Here is a 24717-nt window from a genome sequence, read left to right as displayed (position 1 = left end):
CAGCACAAGCTCTGTAGAGCCTGTTGTGGGTTCACGACCATGAGAGAAGAGCGACTTCCACAGAATGAGTGAGACCTCCCAGCCTGGGCACTGCCCAGCCAGTGTCACTAATTAGAGAATATCCTGAGTAGGAAGGATTCACAAGGATCATCCAGTCCAACTCCTGGCCCTGCACAGACACCCCAACAATCCCACCCTGTCCCTCAGAGCGTTGTCCAAACGCTCCTGGAGCTCTGGCAGCCTTGGGGCCGTGCCCACTGCCCTGGGGAGCCTGGGCAGTGCCCCAGCACCCTCTGGGGGAAGAACCTTTCCCTGAGATCCAACCTAAACCTCCCTGAAACATCTTCATGCCATTCCTTCAGGTCTACAGCCCTCTGCTCCTGGAGAGGTGAACCCCCCCAGCCAGGCACCATCCTGCAGACTTTGACCCCCACCCCTCACTTCGGTTTGCAGTCCCAGGTCAGCACAGCCTCGGTTACACCTTTGAATCTTTAATGCAGCTATTAAAATAGAATATTTCCAGCTGGCTGCCTCTTAGTGTGTTTTGTTCCTCCTGCCTGTCCTCTCCCATAGAGGAATTAAGGCTTATTACAATTTCTGATTAGCAATCTCCTGTTTTCTGCAGGGATCTGCTCCTCCCCATCCCTCTCACAGCCCCGTGACTCCCGCGCCCGCCAAGAGCGAGAAGAACAACTGAGCAAAATAAACAAACAAACAAAGCCGCATTCCAGGAGGGATCTGCTGACTGCTGAGCTCCGAAAGGCTGAGCTCAGCGCTTCCAAACATCTCCCGGTCCCGGGGTCTGGGCTCTGGGAGCGCTGGAAATCAGCGCCAGGAAAACAGGCTGTACCGCCCCGTGCACAGCCCGACCTCGGTGCCGGTGACCCGGCGGTGTCAGTGGGTGGCTCCTTCCCTTCCCAAATTCCCTGCAGGAATGGTGCCCCCCCTCCAAACTCTTTATCTTGGGGTGAGGGTGCTCTGTGCCCAGGGTATTTCCCCAGTAATTATGGGGTCAAGCATCTGATGGGCAAAGGGCACAAGCAGCCCTGAGCCACTGCACCTTTTTGGGAAGCTCAGGGATGCTGAGCTGAGAGGGGGAAGGGGCTCAGCAGAGGATCAGGGTGGTGAACAGCTCCCAAAGAGTGCCCAAAAATAACCTGAGGAGCAGATATGCTGTCAGCTGGAGGGTGGAATGCCCAAGGATGAGGCTGCCAACACGGATCCTGGGGGGCTGCTTGTGCCAGTGGGGAGGGAGGGAGTGACACCCACCACACCAGAGCTCTCTGGGCACCACTGGAAGAGCCCCAGAGGGAGTGAGGGAGGTGATGATCAGCTCTCACTGCCTCCCCAAAGCTGGGCAGGGATGTCTGATGGCACAGGGGCTGCAAGGGGGAAACACAGGGCCTGGTAGCAAACCATCAGTGGCAAGGGGAAGATAAGAGGGGGCTGTTCCCTGGGGGTCTTATCTACGACATGGAGAAGGTGGAGGTGCAAGGCACCTCCCCCATAGATGTACCTCCGACACCCAAATGACTCCAAGTATCACAAAATCCCACAGGCATGTGAAGATGCTGCTGAAATCAGAGAATCACAGAGGGGTTTAGGTCACAAGGGACCTCCAAAGACCACCCAGTCCAACCCCCCGCCATGGGCAGGGACAGCTTCCACTATTCCAGGTTGCTCCAAGCTCCATCCAACCTGGCCTTGGACACTTGCAGGGATGATCATTCCCCACAGACAACCTGGAGAGCTGAGAGGGAACTCCCAGATCTCTTCAAGGCACGAATGTGCCAACACTTGTAGCCTCCTGGGAAGGGGACAGGTTTTGTTACCTTATTTTATGACAGAGGAAGCTGAAGCAGAGAGAGAAAGGGGCTCTTTTTAAAAGCCAAAGCAATAATCCTTGTCAGAATCAGGTTAGAACTCAAGGGCTGATGTTGGACCAACCATTCCCTGGACTCCCACCACTGGGCCATGCCTGGGGAATAGAGAGGTCTGAGCGAGGGCAGCTGCAGCCTGCAGGGCTGTCTTGCACCTTGGCATCCATTGGGGTCTTTGTGTGACTTACTGCTTCACAATTATTCCATTTTTATTGATCCATCCCCTGCAGCCTCAGCACATCTGCTCCAGCTGCAGGAGCCCCCTGGGAGCTGTGTTATTTACACAGCTGGGGAGGATTTCCCCACTCAAGTTCATTAACTGTATGAAGGAGATTCACTGTTCCTTCTCATTATTAAGAGATTTCTGCCACAGGGGCCTGCTCCCACCCCCTCTCCTTGCTGGACCTTCTGCAGGACACGGGACTGATCTTGGGATGAGGGAATTGCTGTTCTTTGGAGGATCCACCAGCTCCCATCCCTTCACCTGTGCAGCAGCTGAAAGTTTTACCTGCCTGCCCTGTTTTCTCCCCATCAGACACCATCACTCCCTTCTCTTGTCCATCCTCCTCTTTATTCCCTCAGCAGTTCAGGAAACAAGACCCGAGGGAAGAAGCTGAACAGCTCTGGTGCTGCTGGAGTTGGTTCTGGCAGAGCAAGGAAGTTAAGGGGGGGTTGCACTGGGGTAGGTGACCCAGGATGGGGGGACAGCAGATGCCTGGAGGGGTGCACATCAATCCACAGGCAGGTGAGGGGGTGGCAGCACATCCCAGGAGCACAGAAAGGGCAGCAGGACTTGGGCTAGTGGGAATCCTGACTAACTGTCCATCAGAGCCCTTGGACCACAAGACCCATCCCTCCAGAGCGTGATGGAGAGCAAAGCCAGCTCTGTCTGAGCTGGGGGATGCTCAGCCCAGCCCAGCACTCACCCCCACGGTAGGTTTTCCAGGTGTAGTACTTCCCTCGGAAGGGGACGTTGTCGAACTCGGCGCACTGGAGCTCTCGGAAGTCCTGGGAGCCGGGTGGACAGTCCTGGGGACACAGCCAGGGGTCAGGGCAGGGCTGGGGCAGCCTCACTGGGCTGCTGACACACTGACACCAGCCCTTGAAGGAGAGGGACACCAGCCCTGACACTGGGCACTGCTGCAGGACGGCAGGAGAATCCCTCCTGCAAAGCTGGACATGATTTAAGACCAACAGCACTCAGGTGCTCTGACTGAGATGTGTCACTTGGAAGCCCAGGGAAGCAAGAGAACCCTCTATTTTCCTCACCACCAGCCTGTGGAAGTTAAAGCTACCATTCCCCAGGTCCAAAGCTTCACTGAGCATCCCTACAGCACAATTCTTTCTCTGCTCCCCTTGAGGTTTGACCCTCAGCCCTGGGAAGCAAAGTCCTACCCAGCATTTTGTGAGCTGCTCATGGAGTGTGTGAGAGGCATCCCTGCCATGTCAGAGCCGGAGCCCTCTGATCTCTCCTCCCTTGCCTCTTTATCTTTTTGGGCCCCTCTTGATGCTGAAGCCCCACAGGTACGAACCACTCACCCTTGGAGCAGCTCGCAGACGTTCACAGTCCTGCTCGCTGTTCCCCACTGTGGGATTGCTGCTGGAACACCCTGGTTTCCCCTCCCCCAGCCTCCTCCTCCTCCTGTGCTGCACATAACACCCTGCATTGTGTGGGAAGGGCTCCCAAATCCTGGCTGGGACACAGCCCTGCCAGCCCAGCACTACTCACGTCGGTGTTGCAGGACCGGTACCTCTTCCTCTCTCCTAGGCAGTACTTCCCTCCAATCGTGGGCCTGCCAAAACCAGGAATGAGATGTGGAACCAGCTCGGGGCAGGGAGTTGTGTTTGTGGCCCCAAGTCTGCAGGAGCACCATGGCTTTTCCCAACCCTGCTGATCCTGCCTGGATGGGCTGAATTTCAGTACTGAGAGAGGAGATTTCAAGAAAAGAAAATGTTGAATCACAGGCTCACATACTGGATGAGGTTGGAAGGGAGGTCATCTGGTCCAACCCCCCTGCTCAAGCAGGGTTGAGCTGACTGCTCAGGACTATGTCCAGCCTGCTTTTGAGTATCTCCAAGAAAGGAGATTCCACCACCTCCCTGGGCAACCTGTGCCAGTTCCCAGTCACCCTCATGATAAAGAAGTGTTTCCTGATGTTCAGACGGAGCCGTGAGCAGAGCAGAGACCTGCACAGGCACCTGGCTGTGCCTTCTGATACCTTAAAATCTATATTTTATAAGGTTTTAGTACAGCTCATTAGTACCTTTAGCTTTGTACAAGATTTCTAAAAGTGCTGTTGAACATTCCTTGTTAAGAATTTCAAAGGACAAGGGATTTTAATGTGGTGAAGTTTTCTACCTGTAGAAATGTACTTGGAAAGAGACCTAACACTTGATACAAGTAGCCAAAGCTACTCAGGGGCCTTGAAACCATTCCAAAAGGGTCAGAGGAGATGAGGAAGACAAGAAGATGAAGGCATAGTCTTTTTAGGACCACTAACTCAAATTTGAGAGGTGTGGCAGGGGCGTGGTGAGGGTGGTGCTATGGGAGGGGTGGTTTTGGAAGTGGGTGTAACAGATGAGGTGATGCTCAAAGATTGTGATTGGAAACAGAATATTGTAATTAGAAACTGGATATTGTAATGAGAGGACAGTACAAAGTTGTAAAAGCCTCTGTAATCGGCATGTGCAAAATATTCTTGTGTACTATCAGTGCTGCAATGAAGAAGTGCTTTTTGCCTTTCAGTACTCCAAAATAGTCCAGAGAATTATTTCTCTGATTTTAGGCAACACTTCTCCGTGGGACTGAGCAGTGCTGGCCGTGGCAGGGCCAGGCTGACCCCCCCAGCACCCCCTCGTACCGCGGGCTGTCGCAGTGGCGCATGGACGAGGACACGCCGCCGCCGCACGTCCTGCTGCACTCCCCCCAGGACGACCAGGACCCCCAGGCTCCATCCACGCCCTCAGGCCGGGTTCCAAAAGGCACACACTCCCTCTTGTAGCACCACTGTGGAGAGAGAGAGAGCTCTGAACACCCTGAGCACATGGTCTGACCTCCCGGAGTACACCCCAACCTCCGTGGGACATGGCAGACAGCTCAGGGCTGGGATGCAATTTGATCCTGGGAAATCTGGGCTTGGAGCTCCACACGCCTTGGAGCCAAGTTTCAGAATCACAGAATCACAGAAACTTCCGAGTTTAAATATTATTATTTAAATATATAATATTTAATATATAATATTTTAGAATGTTATATTATTTTATAATGTTCTGGAAGGGATCATCAGATCCAACTCTTATGTGAATGGTCTGTACAGGGACTGAACCCACCACCTTGGAGTTATTTAACACCATTCTCTGACCAGCTGAGCTCTCCATGGCACTCACCTCTCCCTGGGCACCCTCTCCTCCAAGTCACACTGTCACCAGCTCTGTACAGTGTACTTGGGGTTTGCAGGGGTGCTGGGACCAGTGTCCCCACTCCTAGACCCTGGGGCACCATCCCATGGGACAGGCAGCCACAGACAAGGGAGTCACACCTCTGTGGGGTGGTGAAGCACTGGCACAGGTTGCCCAGAGAAGCTGTGGCTGTTCCATCCCTGGAAGTGTCCAAGGCCAGGTTGGATGGGGCTTGGAGCAACCTGGGCTGGTGGAAGGTGTCCCTGCCCATGGCAGGGGGTGGCACTGGATGAGCTTTAAGGTCCCTTCTAACCCAAAGCATTTTGGGATTCTCCTCTAAAGGGGTCCTGGGTCAATCAGGGTGACCAGTGTTGTGAACAGGGACACCTAAGGGCGCACACCCCACTGCCCACAAAAGCTCATGGCAGTAATTCCCAGGTGGGAATTGGACTGGAGCTGCTGCTGCTGGGCAGAGCCAAGATCCCTGGGGGACATGGACACCTTCACTTCCAGCTGCTCCCTCCCAGGACAGAGTGAGCTTTGTGTGCACTGGGGTCTCAAGTTGTGGTTAATGTGTTAAAACGACCTGATCTGCAAAGGGCCCAGGTTAAAATAACATTTAAATTGCAATAAGAACGTTGTTACTGAGGATCCTCAAAGAACCCGCCTGTCCCCGTCCTACTGGGAGACAGATGCTCATGGAAACTTGCCTGGGAAGCATTTCCCTCGGCCCTGGAAATCGTCCCACACCCCCTGGAGTCCCCAGTGATGGGAGGAGTGGGACTGTGCCAGAGCAGTGGGACGGTGCCAGAGCTGCTGCCGTTCCCCAGGCACGGAGCCGACACCGCGCCTTGGGGGCTGAGATAATCCCAGGAAGGAAGAAACCGCTGTGTGCTCCTTCCAGGGGCTGATAACCCACCCTGGGGCTGCTGGCACAGCCTCTCCTGGCTCCCTCTGAGCCAAGATCTCCACGGGCAGCCCAGCCAGTCAGGAAAAATGCCTCCCAGGACATGCAGGAGAGACCTCCTGCACACCAGCAGCTCTGCAAAGGAGGATCCCAGGTGCAGGAGGAGCTCTGCAGGCACAGCCTGACCAGTTCCCTGCTCCAGACTGGAGGGACTGGGGCTCCTTCTTCCGCAGGCAGGGCCCAGGAGCTCACCAGCCCCTGCAAACCCCCCAGGCACTCAGGGATCCTGAGAGTATCAGTGATGGGTCCCTTTCAACTCAGCACAGTCTATGATTCTGTGAACCAGTGATGGGCTCTGTCCTTGCTCCAGGAGCAGATCCCAGCTCCCTCTCCTGTGGAAAACGTGGACTTGTGCAGGCTGAGAGACCAGATGTGAGTAGGGGGCAGGTGGGGAGGGAGGATATGTAAAGAAAAGCATCCTCACAGGGTGCACTGACCATAACCTGGGTGATAAGGGATTGATTAATGGAAATTAAAATAAAAATACAAAGGAGAAGCAAACCAGGCAGGGAAGGAACCAGCAGGATGCTGAACCTGCCAGGCTGCTGGGGCACCTCGAGGGCAGCAGGATCCAGACCTGAAGTCACTCTCTGTGGGTTCTGGGTAAGGTGGAGCCAAACAACCACAGGAGATCAGTTAATAAAAAAAACCAGGAAGAATTTTGGAGGAGGAAACAACAGAGGTCTGGGATGTGGGCACAGCCACCATCCAGCAGAACTTGGCTCAGCCTTCCCCCCTCACTGCTTCCCCAGTTGGGTGGCAGAGCACAGGAACTCAATCTCTCCTTTAATCTTGCATTCCTGAAATACCTTAAATACCCTGATCCTTCCCTCTGCTCTTCCCAGGAGAAAGGGAGAAGCCAGGGAAGACCTTGGAGAGCTGCTCCAGCCAAGGACTGAGGTCTGGAGGCCACCAGCCAGGAGCTCCAGCAGTGCAGAAACTTAACACAAAGGTGCATCTTCTTCCACCCAAGGATATCAAATCACTTCCAAAACATGAATTAATACAAAAGGAAAAGAAGCAGCCCAGGAAGGGAACTGAGCCAGTCACTGGGAATAGCTCCTGTGGGTTCTGGGGGGCTGTGACTGCTTCACTTCTCTCAAAGCTTTTGAAGAACCCTGGTTATAAAACAATTTGTAAGTGGGGGGAAAAGGGAGATTTAAAAGTGGGAAAAGCTGGTAAAAAGAGATGACTAGGAGGGAAAAAATGCCATTGTCTCTGGTGAGTGTGCAGCAGGAGGGGTGTCCAGCCCCAGGAGCTGTCTGCTCCTCTCTGACCTAATTTCCAGAGAAATGTTTGCAAAGAACAATGAATTTGTCAAAGACATCCTTGTTCCTGCACATCAGCTTCTCCACCTTCTTAGGGATTTGAAAATTTTCTGGAATTTCTCAGGAATTATAAAACATGTCCATTGAATGGGGAATGTCCCAGCCCTGATTCTCTATTGTCCCAACCATTATTCACTTCCTAAAGGTTCTTTGTCTTAGCAGTGCTACTCATTTGCTTTATACTAGTGCACATGGATGTAGGAGGAGCAGGGAACGAAGTTCTATGAGCAGTCAAGTCAAAATTCAAGTTCAAAAATATATGGTCAGGAAAAATCCTGCCCTTCTCTCTCAGTTGAGTGTGAAAAAAAAAAGGTTTCATCATATTTAGTCAGTTTTTCACAAGTTCCTCTGAAAACATGTTACAAACCCATTGTCCCTCCTGGGAAAACTGGGGGAAAAATCCCTTTTTTCTCAGGGCTGCCAGGAGATCCCAGCAGACCTGAAAACAAGATGTTCATCTAAGGAATATGGTGTTGTTTGAGGTCACTTTACTGTGCCTCAAGTGAGACCAAGAAGCTGCTGGAGCGGGGATTTCATATTCCATATTCCAGCATTGCACATATTCCATGTTCCAGCATTGCACATATTCCATGTTCCAGCATTACACATATTCCATATTCCAGCCCTACACAACTGAACAGTCCTTTGGGGTGATTCTGGGCCCCTGGGCTCCGTGGTCCATCCCAGCCTCCCTCCATGGCAGCGGGGAGGGCAGGGATGGCTCCAGACTGGGAGGCAGGGTCGGACGGGCTGGTGGGTGCTCTTAAATCAACTCCTCACTCCCCAGTGCAAACAATAATCCCAGTTACTGCTGGGAGAGGATTCAACCACTCCCTGTCAACTCTCTGCAGTGCCCTGGGCTGCCTTACCCCCTTCTCAATGGTGTTGGTTTGGCAGATGGTCCCCTCAGCTGCAGGGATGCTGTTGGTTATGCAGCGGTTGCTCTTACTCAGGCACCATAACTCACTGCAGACTTCCTGGAAAGAGAGATTTGGGGGGAGAGAAAGGGGGGCAGGGAGGAGGGAAGAGACAAAGAAACAAAACCAAGGTTAGGATTTGCTTGTGCCAGGGCCTGCAAGGCTGGGGCAGCAGCACCAGTGTGCTCCAGAGGCTGGGCTGGGACACAGGACACAAGTGTTCTCAGCTTGGTGGGGGCAAAATGAGACCAAATCCTGCCCCAGGGGCACTGACTGCTCACCCCCTTCTCTGGACTAATCTTAAACACTTCTCCCAGGCCTGGGATTCTCTGGATGTGGAGGTTCACTGAGCTCAGGTGCCAGAGCCAACTCCAGCCCAAACCTGCTGCATGTGGCACAGAGGGCACCTCTCCTTGGACACCTCAGTGAGGTCTGAGCTAATCCCACCATCCTGACACCCTCCCCAGGGGAGACACCTAAAATCCACAGCTGAGTTTTCTGCCTGGTCATATTCCTAATGAAATAACTTATGGAAAACTTGCTGCTTTGCAGGGAACAGCTTACCATGACTTAGGTTATACCTGAAAGTGTTAAACAGGTTCACATCGTCACTGAGGGAAACTGTCTCAAGGTGTAAAAGCAAAGCCCAGACAGCCACAGAGATGAGGAATATTCCCAGTTTTGGGCCTGTGCAGTGGAGGATGAGCACAAGGGCCCATTCCCAGCACCAGCACCATATGGACCTAGATCTGCCTCTGCAGGAATGTAGAACTCCCTGGGAGCATCAGCATGGCACATCTGTCACCTCCCACTGCAGCTCACAGTGTAAGCACCTCCACCATCTCCAGCCAGCCCAGCAGTCCCAAAGAGAAGACTCCTCTGGAAGATTTAGAGGTGTTTTCAGAATAATCAAAATATTTCCAGATACTGAGCCAGCCCTTAAGCAGCTTCAGAATTGGGCACTTCTGCTCTTGGTCTCTGCTTGGTGCAGTTGGGTCCAACGAGTGACACTGGGCTGAGGACTCCAGAGGTCCTTCCAGGAGATTTCCTGAGCCACAGATCCTGAGCTTCAGCCCATCCTGATCTCTCAGAGCTTCAGCAAATACAAATCTTCCCTTGGCTGTTACAGGATGCACCCAAAAGTTAGGTCTGTGTCAGAGACAGCTAAATCAGAAAGCCCAGACTCTTTGGACCTGCTGTGTCACTCAACCAGCCAGGCTGGACCTCAACACCTGCAAACTGCAAAACCCAAAATCCAGTTTCCTGAGTATCTTGCCCAGTAACCATCCTGCTCCTATTCCTAATGAAAAAAAATATGGAAAACTTGCCACTTTTCAGGGAGCAGCTTGACATGACTTAGGACATGACTCAGGTTATACATGGAAGTACTGAACAGGTTCACAATGTCAATGAAGGAAACTCTGGAGGTGTGACAGCAGAACCTGAACTGCCCCAGCTGCTGGTAAGGCACTCCCAGCACTGTCATAGAATCATGGAATCATTAAGGTTGGAAACACCTCTCAGATCATTGAGTCCAACCATTCCCCCAGCACTGTCATGGTCACCACTAACCCCTGTCCCCAAGTGCCACATCCACACATTGTTTGAACACTTCCAGGGATGGTGACTCCACCACGGCCCTGGGCAGCCTGTTCAGTGCCTGACCACCTCTTCCATGAAGGAATTTTCCCTAATATCCAATCTAAACCTCCCCTGGCACAACTTGAGGCCGTTCCCTCTCGTCCTGTCCCTTGTTCCCTGGCAGCAGAGCCCGACCCCCCCCAGCTCCCCCCTCCTGTCAGGGGGTTGCAGAGCCAGAAGGTCCCCCCTGAGCCTCCTTTTCTCCAGGCTGAGCCCCCCCAGCTCCCTCAGCTGCTCCTGCTGCTCCAGCCCCTTCCCCAGCTCCCTTCCCTTCCCTGGACACGCTCCAGCCCCTCAAGGTTTTTTTTGTTGTGAGGGCCCCAAAACTGGACCCAGGATTTGAGGTGTGGCTATCAAGGAATAGCAGAGTGCCACAGGGTGACCCTTCCCTCTGTCACCAAGGGCTTCCCAGTGACTTTCCAGCTTCAATCACAGAATCATGGGATGGTTTGGGTTGGAAGTGACCTTAAAGATCATCCAGTTCCAACCCCCTGCTGTGGCAGGGACACCTTCTACTAGACCAGGGTGCTCAATGCCTCATCCAAGCAGGCCTTGAATCAGTGACATCTGCTCTCTCTGTCCTTATTATTCCCATTAATCTTCCTCTCTCTCTGGCATGGAGGAGGAAGGGAGGTTGCCATCCCTCTGGAGGTTGTTTATGTAGGCACAGCATGGGTGGACTCACACATTTACCTGGATTTACCCAAGCCCTTGTGCCCTTTGGGTTTGTCCCGAGCCACACTCATGACAGGCTGGGTCATCACAAGGACATTTTGTGCTGGGGTGGACAGGAAAAGTCCACCCCAGTTAAAAATCAGCTGGGAAACAGGCATGTAAATGTGGGAATCTTCCATTCCCTGCCTCTGGCTCAGCTCAGGAGGGGCACAAACCCCAGCTGGTATCACCTGACATGAGATACCACGACCATATTATTTGGACCCAGCCTTTTCCTGCTGCATCTGCCCCATATCCAATAGGCTTTGGGCCTGGGAGAGCCAAACTTTGCTCTTTGTTCACCAGGATGAGCTGGTGAGACCACCAGGAGGTGGTTTAGGGTTTAAAATAAATAGATGAACGTTCAAAGTGATGACTTGGTTCACCTCACTGGCAGAGCTGGGCTTGTGCTTACACGGTTTTAAGAGAAGTGAAACCCTGGACTGATAAGTTTCCTCCTTCACAGCTTTCCAGGGCTTAGACTGGGGTGGGTGCACATGGAATCATGGAAACATTAAGGTTGGAAAAGACTTCCAAGGTCATTGAGTCTAACCTGTGACTGATCACCACCTTGGCTAAACCAGAGCACTGAGTGCCACGTCCTTGAACTCCTCCAAGGATGGTGACTCCACCACCTCCCTGAGCAGCCCCTTCCAATGCCTAATTACCCTTTCCATGAAAAAATATGTATCCATTAGACAACGCTGCTGCCTGTGCACCCCACTGCTTTCTCTAGAGGAACATGGATGTGTTAAGGAGCTCAATCAGCTTCAGCACAGACACTTCCCCTCATCACTCTGCTCAGACAGTTGCCAGCCTTCAGTAGGTTAAGAACAACAAAATGTTAGGCTGAGATCCAAGAAGACTCCTTTCTCCTGAAACATCCTTTCCTTTCAGTGGTTTGCTGGGTCCAAAAACCAGGGGCTGCCAGGGGAGGCTTAGGTGTGCAGCTGTACCTACAACTGTACCTACAAATGTACCTACAGCATATTGCTCCACCTCACCTGGAAGAAAGATGGTTCTCCTCCTAAGTTTGTAGGAGCATAGTGAGCAGCACAAAGACTTCTAGCAAGGACTATGTCTGTGAACAAAGAGGCTGGATGAGGAGAACACAGCTTGGCCTGGGGACCAGCAGCAGCCAAGGCACCAGGCAGAGGCAAGACACCTCTTCCCATGGGATTAATCTGACCAAAATAGAGCTGGGCTCAACCTTTGTGGACGGGAAACCATCTCTGTCCTCTCAGAGGGAAGCAAGTCAACGAGCTCACGGAGAACACACCAGTGCTCTTTGTTTGAAGCAGGACAGCAAAGTGATGGGGCTGCAGAGGAACAGCCCCACATCCCTTTGTCCTTGTCTCCCCATCCTCCACCCCCTGGGAACCGATAGTAAAGCAGGAAGGCTCTCTACCCCGTATTTACACTGGCGAGATTTAACTCCGTACTGGAAGCGGCACTGCTCGTCTGCATCGTAGGCCTGGCCCGGAGCCACCGTGGGGTACACGAAGTCCTGCTTGGGAGGAGCGTTGTTCAGGCACAGTCCCATCCCAGAGCTGGAAACAAGAGAGGAGAATCAGAGCTCAGAAAGGTTCGTGGGAGGGAGGGCATCGAGGTGGAGGATCAGCAGTGCAACTCCTGGCTCTGCATGGGGCTGAGGGGGGGGATAAATCTGGGTCTCCTCTGGGCAGAACCACTGCTGAGAAAGTGCTCTGGAGTCCTTCTACCTGTGTGCTCTGGGCTGGGAAGCACATGCTGGTTCCTAGGGAACTCTGGAAGTGTTCATCTGAGGGTTCATAGAATCACAGAATACTCAAAGTTGGAAGGGACCCACAGGGATCATCCAGTCCAACCCCTGGCGCTGCCCAGGACACCCTAACAATCCCACCCTGTCCCTCAGAGTGTTGTCCAAACACTCCTGGAGCTCTGGCAGCCTTGGGGCTGTGCCCACTGCCCTGGGGAGCCTGGGCAGTGCCCCAGCACCCTCTGGGGGAAGAACCTTTCCCTGAGATCCATCCCAACCCCCCTGGCACAGCTCCAGCCATTCTGCAGGGTATCACCAGCCCCTGGCTGTCCCTGTGGGTTCTGGGGCCAGCAGGGCAGGTCTGTGCCCAGGACCCTCATGTGGACAGTGGGTGGGAAGAGGGGGCTGCCCTCTGCTCAACTGAGCCCCAGCTCAGAGCAACTGGAGATGCCCCTGTGCTTCAAGCCTGACTTTGTGCTCACCAGAGCTTTGTAGGAGCATCCAAATTTTGCAAGGAACACGCCCTTCCCTCCCCCTTCCTTGCTGTTCTCTGAGCTCTTCCTAAATCAAGGCCCCTGTCACCACCTCCCAGCCCCAAATCCTGGGGTCTTGCCCACACCATGTCCTAGTGGAGGCTCCTTGGGATACAGACCTCAGAGGGACCCAACATGAACTCTTTGTCTTCTGCCAGCCCTGCCGAGGCCTCGGGTCACTGGAGGACAGGGCAGCCTTTCCCAGTCTGTCCGTGCCTCATGCCTGGCTGTGGGGAATGTCCAGGGCTCACTGAGGGGGACAGGTTTTGCTGTGTCCAAACCTCAGCTGGCAGATGTGGGATTTGGGGATGAGCCACGGGGTTTGGCCAAGCTTTGCAGGACAGTGGGGCAGGCGAAGCCCCTTGGGAGGAGACTTTATTGCTCCTTTCACTGTGTGCCAACTGCAGCATCACTGGCTGAAGTCTGGTATTCAGACTCCCTGGGGGCTTCCCTCCACACTGACCCTGCACACACGTGCTTCTTCCAGTCATCACTCAAATCCTATCCAGTCCTTTTATTACACAGTGCCTGTATCCTACCAAAATCCTCACCCAAGCTGATCCTGACTGGTTGTTTTGTGACAGAAACCTGGGAGCTGCTTGAACCCTGGATGAGCAGCTCTTTCAGGCTGCAGAGATACGACTTAGGCATGGTGACAATATTGAAATTTGGGACTTAGGAGCCTAAATCACAGAATCATAGAAAGGTTTGGGTTGGGAGGGACCTTAAAACTTGGAAGGGACACCTTCCACTAGCCCAGGTTGCTCCAAGGCCCGTCCAGCCTGGCCTTGGACACTCCCAGGGATGGGGCAGCCACAGCTGCTCTGGGCAACCTGTGCCAGGGCCTCCCCACCCTCACAGGGAAGAACTTCCTCCTAATATCTAATCTAAACCAACTCTCTTTTAGTTTGAATCTATCCCCCCTTGTCCTGTCCCTTCTCCTGAATCTTGAAGGTGCTTTGGAAAAAAAAGAAAAACAAAACCTTTCTCCTACTTTGCTCATTCCCACTGGAAACTCTCCTGCTCAGTGCCTGGAGGGTGTGCACACCACACAGACCCAGTCCTGAACCCAGACCCTCCTTCCCCACCACACCAACCCTTCCCTGCAATCCCTGGCTGAACTTCAGAACCATCCAAATGCCTCCAGAAGCTACTGATCTATTTGTGGGTGTGGGGAACCCAAATAAAGGTCATAACAGGGGTCAGAGCTTCAGCAGGCAAGAAAAACATGGGAATGTCTAAAGGAAGGAAGGAGAGCACGTGCCTCTTGGGGTAGGATGAGGTGCTGGGAGACAAGACAGAAGGGCTGGGTGCTTTGGGGGCTTTTCTTGGGTTTTACCCCCTCCACAGGTGACTGTGGGAGGTTGGAGGCGTGTAGTGGCTGCGAGGTGGGAGGAAGGGCAGGGTGAGGTGGGTTCCTTACTCCAGGAAGCTGGTGATGTAATCCCTGCTGCACGTGGACCACACAAACGGGTTGGTCTTCATGGTGATGTGAGCAGCCATGAGCTTGGCTGTCTCCTGCCCACGGGAGCCACAGCTGTTGCCAACCCCATCATGGTTCATGCCAAACCTGGGAAGCACCACCAAGGCAGAGAGAGGTGATCAGCTGCTGCGTTCTCAACACATCTGGGTCATCCATAGGAAGGGTTTTCAGCTCCTCTTGTCAGGAAAAACCCGAGGGGGGCTCTTCCCTGTGCCAGCCGCTCGCAGGGCCTGTCCTGGCACAGTACTCACGTGTGGCCGATCTCGTGGGCGATGGTGAAGGCCGTGGCCAGGCCGATGTCCTCGTTGATGCTGCAGCTCCGCTCCCGCTCGCACATCCCGCCCACGGGGGCCAGGCCTGGGGGAGGCAGACAGGGCTGTCACACAGAGCCACCCCAGAGCAGCTGCAGGGGACAGGGGAGCAGTGTGGGGGCTCTCACTGATGCCCAGCACAGCCTGCTGGTAGTGACCACTGCCTTCCCACTGGGCTTTGGGATGGACTCGTGGCTCCTACGGGCTGTGGGCATGTGGTGGCTCAGCACTGCCAGCTAAATTAACATTGACAGGCTCAGAAATGCTGAGAATGGGTCAAAATCCTCTGAATTTCATATCCAGATCCCAAGCTGTGCAGAGAGTGGAGCGGTCCTTGTCTAAACACTGGTGGGGGAACCTGGGAATGGCTGTACCAGCACTTAGGAATCCAAACTCGGGCAGGGCAGCCTGGACAGAGTAAGAAAAGATCCAACCCTGGTTCTGGCTGACACCCATCAGGATCAGAAATCCAGCCTGACTCAGTCTGGAGGGCTGGATCATCAGAACTCCCTCCTGAGTGGTGGAATAGTGCAATTCCCCTCAATAGTGGAAGAAGATTCTCCCAACCCTCTGCCCATGGACCAGTACAGGCTGTGCCCTCTCCACTGGGCCAGGGAAGGATCTGATTCTGTTTATGGAATGAACTGAGCCATCACAGCACCTCCAGCCTCACCTCCCTCTCAGGCTCCTCATCTGCAGTTGCATCAGGTCAGAGATCCACCAAGTTTTCCCTTCTCACTGCAGTGATTCAGAGCAGTAATCCCTCCCTGACTGCTCAGTCTAGACCAGGGCAAGATAAATTAGGAGCTGCAGCCAGAGAAAGCTGCAGGGTCTGTCTGTGTCTCGCCATTTCAATAAAGAACTCCCTTTATAGTCATCACAAAAAAGGCTTATTTCTCTCTGCTAAGCCAGGAATACTCCACTAGGCCATGGACCAGCCCTAGATGCGAGTGGTTCTTAATCATCAGGTTGGACCTGACCCAGGGATATAACAGAGAAGTGTTCCAGAGCCCATCTGTCCTCTGGGTTGCTGTTTTTAGTGTTTACAGAAGTGAGGAGGCCGAAAACCACTGGGCTGTTCCTGGCTCTGCTGCTGGTCCTCGTGGTACCGTTGGACAAGTGCTGCCCCTCAGCCCGTTCCCTGGGAAAAGGGGGTGGCACAGCCCACCCTCACCATGCCCCCAACGTTCTCTGTGCTGGTGAGAAGTGCTGCTGAAGGGGTGGCAAAATTCTACCTACCCAGGGTGCCACAGGGTTTGTTCTTGTAGATGCAAATGTCATATCTGCAAAGAAGAGGAGGCAGAGTTAAAGATGCTTCTAATTTAGGTGCCTCCAAAGCAGCACATCCCCATTTTACCCATGTGGTCACACCCAAACCACTTCAAACCAGCCCATGGCTCATGGAACACTTCTGGAATGGAAAGTACCAGTGGCAGCAGGTGAGATGCCTCTGATCTGTGTTGCCCAACACTCACTTTCCCCGGGCTGAGATTCACTGTGGGTTTTTAATGACATCTCCTGTCCTTTAACTCTGGGCAGTGCTGAGCTGGGGCAGAGGTTTGGTTTGGATGAAATGTGGTGGTAGGACATGTCCAGAGAAGGGGGCTGGGGCTGGGGCTGGGGCTGGAGCACCAGGAGCAGCTGAGGGAGCTGGGGGGGCTCAGCCTGGAGCAAAGGAGGCTCAGGGGGGACCTTCTGGCTCTGCAACTCCCTGACAGGAGGGGGGAGCCGGGGTGGGGTCAGGCTGTGCTCCCAGGGAACAGGACAGGAGGAAATGGCCTCAAGTTGCTCCAGGGAAGGTTTAGATCAGATATTAGGAAAAATTGCTTCATGGGAACGGTGGTCAGCCATTGGCACAGGCTGCCCAGGGCAGTGGTGGAGTCACCACCCCTGGAATTGCCCAAAAACCAGCAGATGTGGCACTTCATGATACAGTTTCATGGGCATGGGAGGATTCGGTCAAAGGTTGGACTTCATGATCTTGGAGGTCTTTTCCAACCTTAATGATCCTATAAATCAGCAGGGACAATGCTAATCCAGACTTAAAACTCTTTGGGCTTGGGTGGGAGGTCCAGCTCTGCTCCCTGTGCATTCTTGGAAGGCATCAGGCACAGGGATGTGCCCCAGAAGGGCAGGGTGGGAGAGGGGCAGTTTCTGCTCTGGAAACTCAGGTCCCTTGCAGTAAATTGCATTAATCAAACAGAGAATCCCAGAATCCGAGAATGGTTTGGGTTGGAAGGGACCTTAAAGATCATCTCATTCTATCTCCTGCCATGGGCAAGGACATCTTCCACAAGTCCAGGTTGCTCCAAGCCCCATCCAACCTGGTTCTTGGACACTGCCAGGATTTTAATTCTGAATTTTTTTAAAAAAACTAAGGAAAACATTTCAGTTTGAAAATATGTTCCATTTCAAAATCCACTGTGGTTTCACGAAAACACCCAAGTGATTTTTTTATATATTTTTTTTTTCAGTTTAGTTCTTTACTGAGAATTTTCCCAACAAATTCAGTAAGGGTTGATTCAAGGTGACTCTTCCCTCTGTTCCTGGCCTCCACTTCCAGCCATTGCATCAAGGAATCCACTGTTTGCACATCATTAGCTGGATACAAGGAAGAGCTATAACAAGGGGGGCAAAAATCTCTTTCAAATGGAAATGTAGCACCCTCACAACAGGAAGTGGTGGCAGCTCCAAAAGAGGCCAGTTTGGGGTTAGACAGTGAATATTATCATTAAATTGCAGAGGTAAACCACATGCCCTGCCTGCCTCTGTTCCAACACCTTCTCCAGAAGGAGAGACTTGGTTTAGTAAAGCCAGGGCTGAAAGAGGCCAGGCTAATGCTGAGATCTGAGCAGGGTGGGCAGGAGGGGGCACAAGTTGGGGTGTTACACTGAGGATGCTGAGAGGATGACAGGGACAGTGGAAGGAACATTGGAGCACCTGGAAGGACAGAGGATGCTGAAGGGAGAGCTGGAAGGATGGAGGGGACAAAGGGCACCAAGTGGCCTCTCTCAGAGGTGCTGCTGCTGTGTCCAGGACTGTCTGTCCAGTGCCCACACAAACCCTGCTTGGGCAGAGAGGAAACATCCTGGAAAGGCCAAAAGCCAACCCAAAACACAAAAGTGTTTGTGCCAGTGTGGGTTTGGGGACACCCCCGTGGTGTTGGGACCATCTGACACTGCTCACTCCAGTGACCCCAAGGGATGAGAGTAGGGACTGAGCAAGTGCCAGCCCATGATGGGTTAATGTGATACATTCCTGGTGATGCTCCAGTCCCTTTGGCTCTCTGGAAGTGTCCAAACCTCTCACCCCCAGCAGTGGAAAACATTTGGTGCTCTGTTTTGAGCAAATACTGTTAAAGCCCTTTAGAGGCTCAGGTTTCACATCTCTGCAAGAGAAAAAAGCCTGGAGCTCAGCAAGATGTTATCAGAGATAGAGAATTTATTAGGGATGTGGGTGCTGTCCCAGCCCAGCCACTCGCTGGGGGTTGGCTCAAACATCTGGTGGGAGGGTGAAAAACTCGGAGCCGGCTTTGCATCCCCCCTGTGCTGGGAGGGGAGGAAAAAGCGGGGCTTGCAGCCCAGGGAGAGGGAAATTCTGCAGCCCAGGGGCCCTTTTTTGCCCCTCTGCTGATGCTTGTGGGCTCTCATCCCATGAGCTGCACAGGAGGGATGTTCCAGGCTCCCACTGCCACCGGGAACTGGAGCAGGAGAGCAGCACGTGGACAAGGAAACCGGCTCCCACTTGGAGTCTCCCCTCTCCAGCACTTACATTTCATGACTTTCTTCCACCCCACAAGAGAGGGGGAAAAAAGGCACAAACAAACCTTGGGCTTGTCTTTGGCCTCTCCCCAGGATGTTTCCCCTCTGCCCAAGCAGGGTTTGTGTGGACACTGGACAGTCCTGGACACAGAAGTAACGCCTCAAAGAGCAGCCTCACAGTGCCCTTTTCCCCTCCATCCTTCCAGCCCTCCCTTCAGTATCTTGTTCTTTCAGATGCTCTGCTCCTCCTTCCACTGTCCCTGTCATCATCTCTTCATCTTCCCTCCTTCTGATCACCCACCCATCCTTCCAGCTGTCCCTCCTGCCACCCTCTGCTGCTCCAGGCTCAAGTCCCCATCTGTCCTGATGGGGGTTATTTGTTCTTCACTTGTTCTTCACATGTCCTTCACCACATGAAGGTTCAGACCCTCTTCTTGCAGCTCTCGAGGTCTAGTCCAGCATCCAAGTCATGTTGCTGACCTCAGCTGCTGTTCCAGGAGCACAGGGACACAGGCAGGAGTCCTGAGGGAGTTGGGATGAAGTAACTGCTCCAAGGATGTCCACTGAGGAGAGGGTTCAGCCCTACACATAGTCACCTAAAATGAGATGAGCCAAATCCTGCACTGGCTGGAGCACTGTCACTGTCACAATGCTCAGGTCCCACTTGGATCCTCTTCACCCTTCACAGCAGAAGCAGACAGGGCTCTCCAGGATGCCCAGTGCTCCACAACTCCAGGATGGGCTCTGGTGGTGCCCAACAGCCCCATGTCGTTGCCTTCTGGTGCACAAATGCCCGTGGCTGCAAACTAAGCTCCTTGAGAGCCCAACAAAGGTTGAGGGAAGATGCTGGAGGATGAGAACTAACTGAAGTGGAAGATGATAACTGTGTGACCTGCAATGATCCGCATCCCTCTGAGGGAATTGGCACGTGGCCAGACTGAGGGATGGCCTCTGCCAGGCCGTTAGTGGGGGATGGAAGCCTTGGATGATCCATTTGGACAGAGGCAGAGGACAGACAGATGCCCAGAGGACAGACAGATGTCCAGAGGACAACCCCAGAGAGGACAACATGAAGCACAGCCCTGCTGGGTGTGGGCTTGGGCTCAGCCTCACCTGGTGATCAGCACTGCGGTGTCGTGGTTGGCTATGCCGTTCTCAGGGATAGCATTCCCATTGCCATTCCTGTTCACTATGGATTTCTGCCACTTGCAGAAGCTGTCCAGGGATTTCCCAGCATGGTGGTTGATCTCCAGGGTGGGCTGGAATGGAAGCAACATGACAGTGTGTTCCCAGGAAAGCTCTGATGTGAAGGCACTGCATATTCCACGCCATCAGAGCACTGACACCAGTCCAGATGCCCCCAATTTACACAGAAAACAGGCAAAATGTGACTTTAGAAGGACTAAAGCTACTTAAACTTCCCTAAAGTCACCTTATCATAGAAAAAAATCCTGAGAGTCCCTGAGGTCTCCTCAGCCCATGGCCTGAACCCAGTCCCCGGGTGCCTTTAGGAGGATGTGGAGCAGCCAACAGGCTGCACAGGGGAGATTTCCTGGGGGTGAAATCCAAGGGCAACACACAGACCCACAAAGAAAGTACAGACATGTGATGGAAACGGCCCAGCAAAGCCCAGCTTACCTGGTCCTCGGTGAGGAGAATCAGCCTGGTCACCAGGATGTTGACAATATTGCCCAGACTCGAGTCCTGGAAAAGTTTGGCAACCTGACCTCCAAGAAACAAGAAAAGAGGAGTCTTAAAAATGAGCTCTCTGGCTGGGTGGCACTGGAATCAGGGGGTGAGCCCTCAGTTGGGCCCTGTGGGTGGAATCAGGGCTATGGGATCTGAACAAAAACTCCCCCAACTTTGGCAGTTAGGGGAAAGCCTAAATTCCCACAGACTCCACTACCAGGCTTGAAAAAACCTGGAGAGACCTCGGTGTCTCCTTCTGGGGACACTCAGCAGAGAAGATGATCCCCCAGCACCTGCTCCTTGCCTGGAGCTCAGGAGGGGAAGCCCCACGACCACGGAATTGCTCAGCCCCGGGGATGAAGCTCTGCCGAGGGAAGGGCACAGAAATCTGCCAGCACACGGTCGGTGTGTCAGAGCAGATGAAACAGTTAGAACCGCTATTGTTTTAAAATCTGGCGCCTGCTTTAGAAATGCAAACAGAGCGAGCCATGAAAGGAGATCCTGTGGAGGACAGGACAAAGGGCCATCACAGAGGGGCTTTCAGAGGATTGATGGATAATTTCCAAGCCCATCTCACCTCACAGGAGGATTCAGCGTGGCCAATTCAGGCTGTTAATGCAGCCAGCCCGGTATCCTGCCGCCAGCAATGACCCAAGCCCAGGGGCACGGGCGGTGTGGTGTGGAAGAAGGAGGGTGTTTCTGCCGACCCCTCACGCTGCTCAGCCCCCAGGCGTGAGAGCTCACTGTCCTTATGCTTTCCCATGTGTTTCTCAGCTTGGCTGGCCCTATTTGCAATGCTAATTTGAGATGAGAGATGCTGTTCAAAGAAAGGCCTTTGTTCTCCCAGCCCAGATCTGGCCTGTGGTGAGCTCAGACAGGCCAGAGTTTGCCTGTCCTGTGGTGCCTCTCCTTTACAACAGAGGCCCTGCAGGCTCTGGGGCACCACTGCTCATCTGCAGCAGCAGCATGTCAGGATTTCTGACCCAAAAGTGTTGCTCTGAGCACGGGGAGAAGCCACTGCCCTCCTGGAACAGATCTGATTCCCCCACTGCGTTCCCACCCCACTTTTCTCGCAGGAAAAACACACAGCACCGTCTGCCAAGCCCAGACATGGGGGGTGATGAACAGCAGTCATTGCTGGGTATGTGTCTGAGTCCCCCCCATGCTCCTGGTGTGGTTATAACACTTACAATATTCATGATGGCCAGGATGTACTGCTCGATGTCCCTCCTGCCGTGGTACCCCACCATCATCTTGTCAGCCACCACCAGGGTCTCCACGTAGCGCTCGGTGCTCACGGATCTCTTGAGGGGCAGCTGCCCCCGCTGGCTGTGGTTGCCCGCTGGCTTCAGAGGGGAGGGTTTCAGTGTCCTCAGCCACCAGTGCCTCCCCTTCCAGGGCTTCTCATCTGAGGAGGGAAAGAGATGTTCCTGTTGCCCTCCAGCAGCAACTCGGCAGCTCACAGAGGTCTGGGATGTGCAGCGTGAGGGGAGAGGAAAGGCCACTGTGGGGCTCTTCATGTGGACCCAGCAAATGCCCCACTGCAGCCCAGGGCTGTCCCCGTGCTCCTACCAGCCCTGTTGGCACCCCACGCACCCTCCTGCCTCCTCCTGCCCCCTCCTTTGTCCTCCTGCCCCCTTCTGCCCCCTCCTGCTTCCAGGGAGCATGTGCCCATCCCACCACATCCCCACGCACATCCATGTGCCCAGTCCTGCCCTCACCCCTGTCCCAGGGTGGATTTAGAGGCTGCACAGACATAACCTGAAAATAAAGCCACTGCAGATCATTTCCTCTTTCCTTTTCCTGCTGGGACCTCAATTTAGGACTTGGCTTTTCCGCCACAGAAATGGCTGCAGGCTCCAAAGCAGCAGCAGCAGGTTTGTAGGACTTTGCTTCAGACTCCAAGTGCTGCTGACCCGACCCTAGGGGGGGTTCCAGTAGGGCCATAAGCTCCAATCCCTCAGCCTGGAGACCACTACAGGGCAGAAGAGCTGACTGGGAGACCACAGCCACCCTCCTACCCTGCCAGGAGAGCCACTGGATCCCCCTCCTCTGCTCTAATGCTGGATCATCAAACATCCACCAGACTGGGAAGACGGGCAGATCACAGGCAGCCCCACAACCTGCCAGCTCCAGCTCCCCTGGCTCATCCCAGGAGCTCATGGGGGTGCTCAGGTGAGGACAGGTCCAGCCTGGGTGGCTGTGCTGGGACCAGCTGCTCTGTGGTTGTTCTGAACTGTGTTTGCCCTGTGGCTCTCACTGCACGGACTTTGCTTTCCAAGAAGCAATTAGGAGCAGGCTCAATTTTTTTTTCTGGAAGCTGGGGAATGTGGCACAGAGTCAACAGAAGGGGAGTCTGCTGGCACTTTGTCCCAGCTTTGGGAGCTGGAATGGGAGGAGCTGGGCCAGGGAAACACAGAGTGTCTCCAGAGATGCTGGTGGGTCTGGGGACACTCAGAGCTGCCCAGAGCAGGGTGGCAGTGCCCCCGTGTCTCCAGGTGTCCCACTCCTTCCAGCAGTGACCCCTTGTCTGGTTAAGTGTCACCACTGAGGCAGTGAATGAACACCCTGAAGTGACACACAAACCTCCAGGAGCAGCAGGGGACAGCTCTGCTCTGCCCCCCCACACTGACCCACAGAAAGCCATCCAGCCCCTCTGCAGGGATGGCCTCTCTCATCCTTATGGAGCCAGGGGACCTCTGTAAACCGAGGGAGAGGCATCCTGTGTGCCTGCAACATTTTGGGTAGATGGAGTCTATTCCCAAGGGCCGGGGATTTCAGCCACGCTCTGGGACACAGATGATGAGAAGGGCAATTGTGGAGAGGCCAGGACAGACCTGGGAGAGTCCCTTTGGGAGTCAAAGGTTTGCAAGTGTAGAAATGGGGTAGAAGTGCAGCTACCACTCCCTGTAAACATCCTCTGTGACCAACCAGGTCCCACATCCCACCCCCAAGGCATCTTTCCACCCAGTCTCCAACAGAAGCAGAGTTATCTCAGCATGGACACAACCTGCAGTGGCTAAAACCCAAAGACAAGTCTCTGTTGAGCAGAAATCACTGTGTAAGCTGTGATTTCTCAATACATGGTAAATTGGCCAAATCTGTGAGGATTTTTCTGAGTAAAAATAAGAGGTGGATTTTTTTCTCTTCTATCCCATGATCTATTTACACACTTAAAAGCCCTGCTGTGAAGAGGAGAATACAAGACCTTTCCAAGGACCAGGCCACCAGCAGTGCTCAACATGGGTCAAAGTAAACACAGAAATCTTTCTTGAGTGCAGATAAATTTGGTTCTTTGACACCTAGAGCAGTGTGCACCTTCAAAGCCTGGTCTGACAGGACGTTCCCAGCCTTTTCTGGGATGGATTGAGGGGGTGTTGGTGGGAACAGGTACCTAGCACTCCACAGGCTGCGTCTATGTGGGGGTACTGGAGAGATGACCTCTTGTACACGACGTGGGGGCTGCCCTTGCCCTCTCCCCCCGTGCTGACGTTGGCTCCAGGGCTCAGGGGTTCAATGAAATATTCCTCCTCATCTGCCACGATCACCCCGTGCTGCAGAAGGAAAGAGAGAGAGGGAAGGTAATAAAAGAGGTGGAGAGAGAACTGGGGGTTGGATTGGTGGCTTCTCATAACGAGCTTTCTGTTAATCAACTCCATAATTTCTGGGGGCTGATAAATACTTTGGAGGATGTGAAGGAATCCTTCATTCACACACAAACTCTGAGCTATATGAACATACAGAGCAGAGAAAACTCAGCCAGATGGTCCTGGATGCCTTGGGACATCTGTGTTCACTAAAGTCCTCTGGAAATCACAGCCTTTCCTTGCAAAATTATGAATGAGTTGTTTCCTATTCCACCCACAGTCTTACTGAGAGCTGCCTGTGGGATCCTAAATACCATACACTGAAACTGCAGCACAGCTCAGCAGTGAGATCTGCCTCCTGTGCAGCTTCACCTGAGAACCTTCCAAAGCAGCTCAGGACCATTCCCACCAGCTGGGAACTGGGGCACAGAGCTGCAGAGAAGTGTGAATACTCAGAGGCTTTTGAGAAACACACCAAATCTTTAAAATCTGAAGTCTGATTAAGCAGGGAGGCAACGAGCAGGAGCCACAACCCTCCTCTGCAGCCTGGAACCTGGGTTGTTCCCTCTAGGTATCACCTTGGACACCTCAGACTGGCCACCACAGTCAGATGATCTTGTTTCTGCTCCCTTATTTGTTTGGGTTTTTTTATTCTTTGACTGAATTTCAGCTGTGAGCCCAGACTTTGCTCTCTGTGAGTGGAGCCACTTGTGAGACAGTGATGACCAGGCAGGAGCAGATCCCAGTGGGGTGAGCAGCCAAACCCACC

General features: G+C 53.4%; 1 protein-coding gene across 1 annotated transcript in view; it reads right to left on the bottom strand.

The window, feature by feature from the left end:
• The window catches only part of ADAMTS10 (ADAM metallopeptidase with thrombospondin type 1 motif 10), a 41680-nt gene that overhangs the window by 12236 nt on the left and 4727 nt on the right, over nt 1–24717 (bottom strand). Inside the window, exons 2-13 of the mRNA XM_027701660.1 lie at nt 23756–23915; nt 21552–21769; nt 20311–20394; nt 19786–19931; nt 16151–16194; nt 14852–14957; nt 14541–14687; nt 12255–12396; nt 8444–8551; nt 4742–4887; nt 3610–3673; nt 2807–2909 (exon numbers count right to left, since the gene is read on the bottom strand). Of these exons, the coding sequence (XP_027557461.1) occupies nt 2807–2909; nt 3610–3673; nt 4742–4887; nt 8444–8551; nt 12255–12396; nt 14541–14687; nt 14852–14957; nt 16151–16194; nt 19786–19931; nt 20311–20394; nt 21552–21769; nt 23756–23915 (1468 nt within the window). The remainder of the gene's footprint in view (nt 1–2806; nt 2910–3609; nt 3674–4741; nt 4888–8443; nt 8552–12254; nt 12397–14540; nt 14688–14851; nt 14958–16150; nt 16195–19785; nt 19932–20310; nt 20395–21551; nt 21770–23755; nt 23916–24717) is intronic.

This window comes from Neopelma chrysocephalum, unplaced genomic scaffold, assembly GCF_003984885.1.
Source record: "Neopelma chrysocephalum unplaced genomic scaffold, ASM398488v2 Primary Assembly neopelma1_164, whole genome shotgun sequence".
Taxonomy (NCBI): Eukaryota; Metazoa; Chordata; class Aves; order Passeriformes; family Pipridae; genus Neopelma; species Neopelma chrysocephalum.
This window is presented reverse-complemented; position numbering and strand designations above follow the sequence as displayed.